This window comes from Staurois parvus, unplaced genomic scaffold (genome assembly GCF_062004578.1).
Source record: "Staurois parvus isolate SC_StPar_1 unplaced genomic scaffold, SC_StPar_1.0 ptg000690l, whole genome shotgun sequence".
Taxonomy (NCBI): Eukaryota; Metazoa; Chordata; class Amphibia; order Anura; family Ranidae; genus Staurois; species Staurois parvus.
Genome location: NW_028318486.1, coordinates 209,754 through 215,991, shown reverse-complemented (window position 1 = coordinate 215,991; position 6,238 = coordinate 209,754). Strand labels below are relative to the sequence as shown.

The window sequence follows — 6,238 nt, the reverse complement described above, 5'->3', positions numbered from 1 at the left end:
GCATATGCTCAGTTTGGTGTGTATTGCTAGAATGTTTTTTTTTTCTTGGGAGAGTTCATGTGATCAGCACAGGGTCAATCAGCACTGTCCAGACAGAGGGTCAGGGGTTATGCAGCGTCATAAGACAATCCCTGTGCACAGTATGTTCCCCCCTGCTCCCCAGGCCTCCGTGTGCCCAAACAGTGCTGCCGGCTTCTCTTATTTCCTTTCCACCGTAAGCACACAATAGGATCCTTCAGGATGGAGAGAAGGGGAAGGGTCCGCTAATGATGTCACATCTAGCAGCTGCGTCCTTTCCTGAATGAACACAATGAGTGATCAGTAACAATCACTCACTGTGTTCTTTCATAACTGAAACCTTTTTTTTTTTTTTTTTTGGTGGAGGGGCCCTGTCAAGTTTGCTGCATGGGGCCCCATGGTTTCTAACAGTTTTACACCAGTTTGACACCCCTGTTCTACAGAGTTCAGGGTGTTTTTTGTATATTTTTTTAAATCTTCAATTACATTAACTATACCAGTTTTAATCATAGTCTAATAAAATATACATTTTTAATTTTCTGGTTTTTGGATGCCTAAAAAAATCCCATCCTTCCATACTATCTTTTGTTCTATATTAGGGATGTGGCACCTTAGTAACTAGAAGTGCCAAGATCTATTTCTAGATTTCCTACAGTACAAATTCTTATTGCTTTTAGTTTTGCAAAACCATGATGGTCCTATTCCCACTTGAGTGGTGAGTAAATTCTTTGATAACTATTCATACTGTGATGGCCATCATTCATGCTGTGGTGGCCATCATTTTACTTCACTAGGTCATCTTAGTACATCATATATTGTATAGTACTGTAAACAGCAATGTAGATGGTTTAGAGTATGTAAATAATTGCTAACAATCAAAAGGTGGTCTTTGGGGAATCCAGGTAATTAAGTACTTGTTTACAGGCTTTAGGGAGATCATAAAACGCTCAACCTACAGCAAGAACCTGTAAATAGGCAAAGCTTGCCACCACTCTAAGGCAGAGGTATAGTGTGCAGATGCTGAACCATGATATACAGTTTTTCTTAGGCATGTGTACCTGATAATGAACTCCTATTTTTGTCATAGTCCTCTTCTTCGAGACCTTCACGTCATATGGCGTTGCTTTCTTCTATATTCTACCTGGTCATTAAACACCACATATATATGACATTTTCTATGCATTGAAATGCATTTAGAAACATTGTCATGTCTTCATTAAAAACTGGATCTCCATTTTAAGCCTGCACCTGATCTGATATATTATTTTACAAAAGGTATGCTGTTACTGTTGGTGCCTCTTTCACATTTGTGGGCTATTACGGGTAATCTAAGTTATTTTAGATTTACAGAATACATATTTGGTGGGGCTTTTCTATACCTTCTCTGGTACTAATATAAAGAAGACAGTATTTGGGTTTGCAGAATTTTTTTCTCGAAATTTATCAAAGCCATTATCTGGGGCCAACCCTTACCTGATATAATCTGATGCTAACCCCAAATATTAAGGCAAAAAACCCTTTTCCAAGAAAAATACAATGCCAGACGAATTTTGGTTAAATTACTAGTTATTCAGGTTGTTCCCTTCCTGCCTACTAAGAAAAACATGATTAAGAAAAATGAGACAATGGTGATCTATTTCATTCTTAAAGGAATTTCTGATGTCCCTAAACTGCAGCTTCTGACCTTCTCCCTGGTTCTCCTCATTTATAACGTCACCCTTGGTGGCAATGTGATCATTCTTCTGCTGGTTTGCCTGGATTCTCAGCTTCACACTCCCATGTACTTCTTCTTGTGTAATCTGTCCATTCTCAATATCTCTTCTACGACAGTGACCCTACATAAAATCTTAAGTAGTTTTGCAATAAGAGACAACGTGGTGTCTTTTAATGACTGTATGGTACAGCTATGTATGTTCTCATGGTTATCAGGCAATGAGTTTATATTGCTTACAGCCATGAGCTACGATCGTTATGTTGCCATCTGCAACCCATTGCATTACTCAACTGTCATGAATGGTAGAGTCTCTGTTGGTTTGGCCATATTCTGCTGGTCATTTAGTCTTCTACAGATGCTTCCTGCCATGGTCATAGTATCTAGATTCTCCTGCTACTCTTCAAACACAATTGATCACTTCTTCTGTGACATGGTGGCCCTGATGAACCTTTCCTGCAGTGACACCTCCATTCTGAAGCTGTTGATTTTCACAGAGGGGATCTTACTTTCAACCTTCACCCCTTTTCTGCTCACCTTCATCTCCTATTCATTTATCATCACCACCATATTGAGAATTAAGTCTACCACAGGGAGATCGAAAGCTTTCTACACGTGTTCCTCTCACATAACAGTTGTTGTTCTTCACTACACTACCATTGTGTGCCAATATTTCACCCCAAGTAGCACTTTTATGTCCAGTAAACTTTTGTCTTTGCTCAACACGGCTTTGGTTCCCATGTTAAATCCTTTTATTTACAGTTTAAAAAATAAAGAGGTGAAGTCAGCGCTATGGCGACAACTCAAGTATTTTAAGTCTGTTTTATGAAGAGAAGTTGGTCATAAGGACAAATATTTATAAAACAATAATGACTTTATGAGCATAGGCTTTGCTGATGTGATATTGACTTATATCTAATGTAGGAATGCTACTTACTCATGTCTTAGCTACAAAACTATTTTTCATCAACTCAAGAAAAATTTAACTACTTAGCACAGTGGCTAGCCCTGCTGCCTAGGAGCACTAGGGTTGTTGGTTTCAAATCCCAACAATGGCACTGCTTGTGTAGAGTTTACATATTCTCCCTCAGCCTGCATGGGTGACCACCCACACTCCATGGTACAATATGGCATTATATGCTAGATGTGCATTCTCTAGCTATCTATTCATTCAGTTGTATCTGACCCTTGCTGATTGCATGGACTGTCACTTGCAAGTGACTTCTTCTCTTAGCAATTATTTTACAGGGTAGGTTTCCAGGTCTTTCCCCAACCCCTGCCATGCAGGAGATCCTGCATGGCCATGGATGAAACTAGGACAATTTAGACCATAGCCAATGAACCTACCAGCATGTGGAACGACACGGGAGTACTTGGAGGAAACCCATGGAGAACATGCAAACTCCATACAGGAGGCACCATGGTTGGGAATCGAACCCATGACCCTATTACTGCAAGGTAGAAGTGCTAACCACTAAGCCACTGAGCTGCCCACATTCTCTGTACCTATGTATTTTTATATATTTATGTATGTTTCTACACAATTTAACTTTTTTTTATATGTATTTTTAACTTTCATGCTTTATGGTCTTATGCTTGATTTTACATCAAAGGACATGTATTTGTGTTACTGACATGTTTTGATGACACCTATGCCCCTCCTCCTAGCTGGTGATGGCCCTGCCCAGATGGGAGGGCTCTCACTTAGTCCCTTGGTATATATGGCAGGGGGAACTCATTGTGTAGTTAGCTCTGATGAAGATGGGTCCCTTCAAAATGCGTCAGCCTCACACTTTGGGAGTCTACCCTCGTGACGTGACTCACACTGGCTCTACACTCCCTAGTTCCTTTGAGGATCTGTAATGCTTGTTATGCTTCCTTGTTTGTGAGTATATATGTTTTTTATTTAATAAAATCACAGATTTACTGATGTAATGCGCAAGGTTGGTGCGCTCTTTCTTTTCGCTTCGCTTCACAGTATCGGTCAGACTTCCCCAGCCTTGTTCTAGAGCTGCACCACCTTCCATGCACTGGTGACATTGTTTCGAGATTTCTTCAACCCTTAAACCCCTGGTTTGTGTCCTAGAGCAGCCTTTCTCAACCAGGGAGCTCAGGTACCCTGGGGTGCCTTGAGGTTTCATCAGGGGTGCCTTGGCAAAATGTCTAAAAATTGCCCAAAACTTGTATACAAGCCAGTGGGTGGAATACGCCTGCCTTTTAGTTACACAAAGCCACAGGTTTTCATTGTGCACCATTATGACCTTCTAGCCGCCGGCATCCTGACAACCAATGGCATCATCAATTGATAAGAAGGATGTCAGTTGCCTGCACAGCATCCTAGTTTAACCCTCGCTTGCCCTTTCCTTCAGTGCTGGGGTCACATTAGCTCAGTGATGGAGGAAAAACTGAGTGAGAAGAGAAACATTGGAATACTAGTCAATACCAGTGAGCAAAAGTGCATTTGTTTTGTAAGAATAAATCACCTCTAATGTTGGGTGTCCTACATGTGTGGATGTTGCTGCGTTATAGGAAACTAATATAATAGCTTTTCACATTTTAGAATGGGGTGCCCTTTCAAAATGATGGACAGTCTTGAGGCACCCCATTTTAGAATGGGGCACCTCAAGACTGTCCATAATTTTAAAGGGTGCCTCGGGACTGTCCACAATTTTAAAGGGTGCCTCGGGACTGTCCATCATTTTAAAGGGTGCCTTGACTAAAAAAAGGTTGAGAAACACTGTCCTAGAGCACAGGAGGTGTTGTTTCTGTTTCTGTTTCCACTGCTGGTGTAGAGTTTGCATGTTCTCCGTGGGCCTGCATGAGTGTCCTCCCACACTCCAAAGACATGATGGTAGGTAAATTGGCCCTAGTATGTATGAATGTGAGTTAGGAACCTTAGATTGGACGCTCCTTGAGGGCAGGGACTGATATGAATGTATAATATATGTAAAGCACTGCATAAATTGACAGTCCTATATAATAACCTGCAGACGGTTTTACCCCCTTCATGACCTGTGCATTTTTTTTATATTTTCACTCCTCACTAGCTGTCAAATTTTAAAAAAATGTGGCCTTGAGGGGCTCCGCCTGCCCAGCTGTGCCACTTATTCATGGTCCTCTGTGAATGAGAAACTACAAGTCCTGACAGCCTTAGCCGCTGTTGGATTGTAGTTCTCATTGAACTACCACGGCACTGTGGCCCACTGTGGTAGCTCATTGATTCTTCCTGTCAGTGCATCTGCTTGCCCATACATCCCATACATCCTGTACAGGCAAGAAGATATACTGACAGATCTGCAGGAGACCTGCATGGCACCAGTGATCTGCTGATCGCTGGTGCAATGATTTACAGGCTCCTGCAACAAAAAATAATAAATGCACATTTTTTTTACCTGAAAAAAATGTGCTTTTATTATTTTTGTTAAAAAGGTGAACTTATCCTTTAACTGGCAATTGCTCGGTCTTGCAACCCTGTGCCTAAATGAAATTTAGATATTTTTTGTTCACACAAATAGAGATTTCTTTTGGTGGTGTCTGATTAAAACCATATTTTTAAATTTTTTATTATATAAATGTAAAAAGTCAGAAAATTTTGGAATAAAAAAATACAATCATTTCTACTTTCTGTTAAAAAAAACCCAATAAAAATCAAATTTCTTCATATATTTAGGCCAAAATGTACATGTCTTTGATAAAAAAAAATCCCAAGAAGTGTATATTTATATTGTAAAGCGCTGAGCAAACAGTTGGCACTATATAAATCCTGTAGTATAATAATAATAATATATTAATTGGTTTGTGTGAAAATTATACTGTCTACAAACTATGGTGCATATATACTGGAATTTACACAGCTATAGGCGCTATACTAGTAATGGCGGTGATCAGCGACCTATAGTGTGACTGTGATAGTGTGGAGGGCAAACTGGCACTAACAGACACTGGCTGGGAGGTACACTAACTGAGTAACTGACACTGATGAAGCTATCGACACTGATGCAGTGATAAGATATAATACTGTACATTGTACTAATGACCTAATGACACTGGCTGGGAAGGGGTTAACATCAAGGGGCAATCAAGGGGTTAACTGTGTGCCTAACAAGTGTAATGCGTACTGCTTTTACTCACAGATCTGGCTGCTTTTTCTCCCTGAACTCAGATATGAATTCAGGGAGAAGAAACAGCCAGGTCGCTGTCTGTTTACAGAATTCTGTGATTGGACACAGCCGATCGCAGGTTTCAGCCAAAATCATTGGCTAAAACTAGCTGACAAACTCGTGCTGTGTCCATTCACACCATGGGTCAGAAGGAGGCGCACACACCGGAAAACCTGGAAACAGGCAGTGACGTATGGGTTTGTCGTCCAGCCTGTAGCTGTCACCTACCAGCAGGAGGCGCACTGTGGGCAAACGTCAAGTGGTTGAAATCCTCTTTCATGTGCGGGAAAACCTCTTGTGAATAAAAGTGTTATCTGGAACTTCCTAAAGTGAAATATTAAGAAAATTC

The 6,238-nt window shown here is 40.7% G+C and overlaps 1 protein-coding gene across 1 annotated transcript; it reads left to right on the top strand.

Moving 5' to 3' along the window:
* The first annotated feature begins 1,622 nt into the window (after positions 1-1,622).
* On the top strand, positions 1,623-2,558 carry LOC149446776 (olfactory receptor 6C1-like). Its single transcript, XM_089652704.1, has one exon. It carries the CDS (start codon positions 1,623-1,625, stop codon positions 2,556-2,558), a length of 936 nt encoding a protein of 311 aa, XP_089508830.1.
* Positions 2,559-6,238: the final 3,680 nt, after the last annotated feature.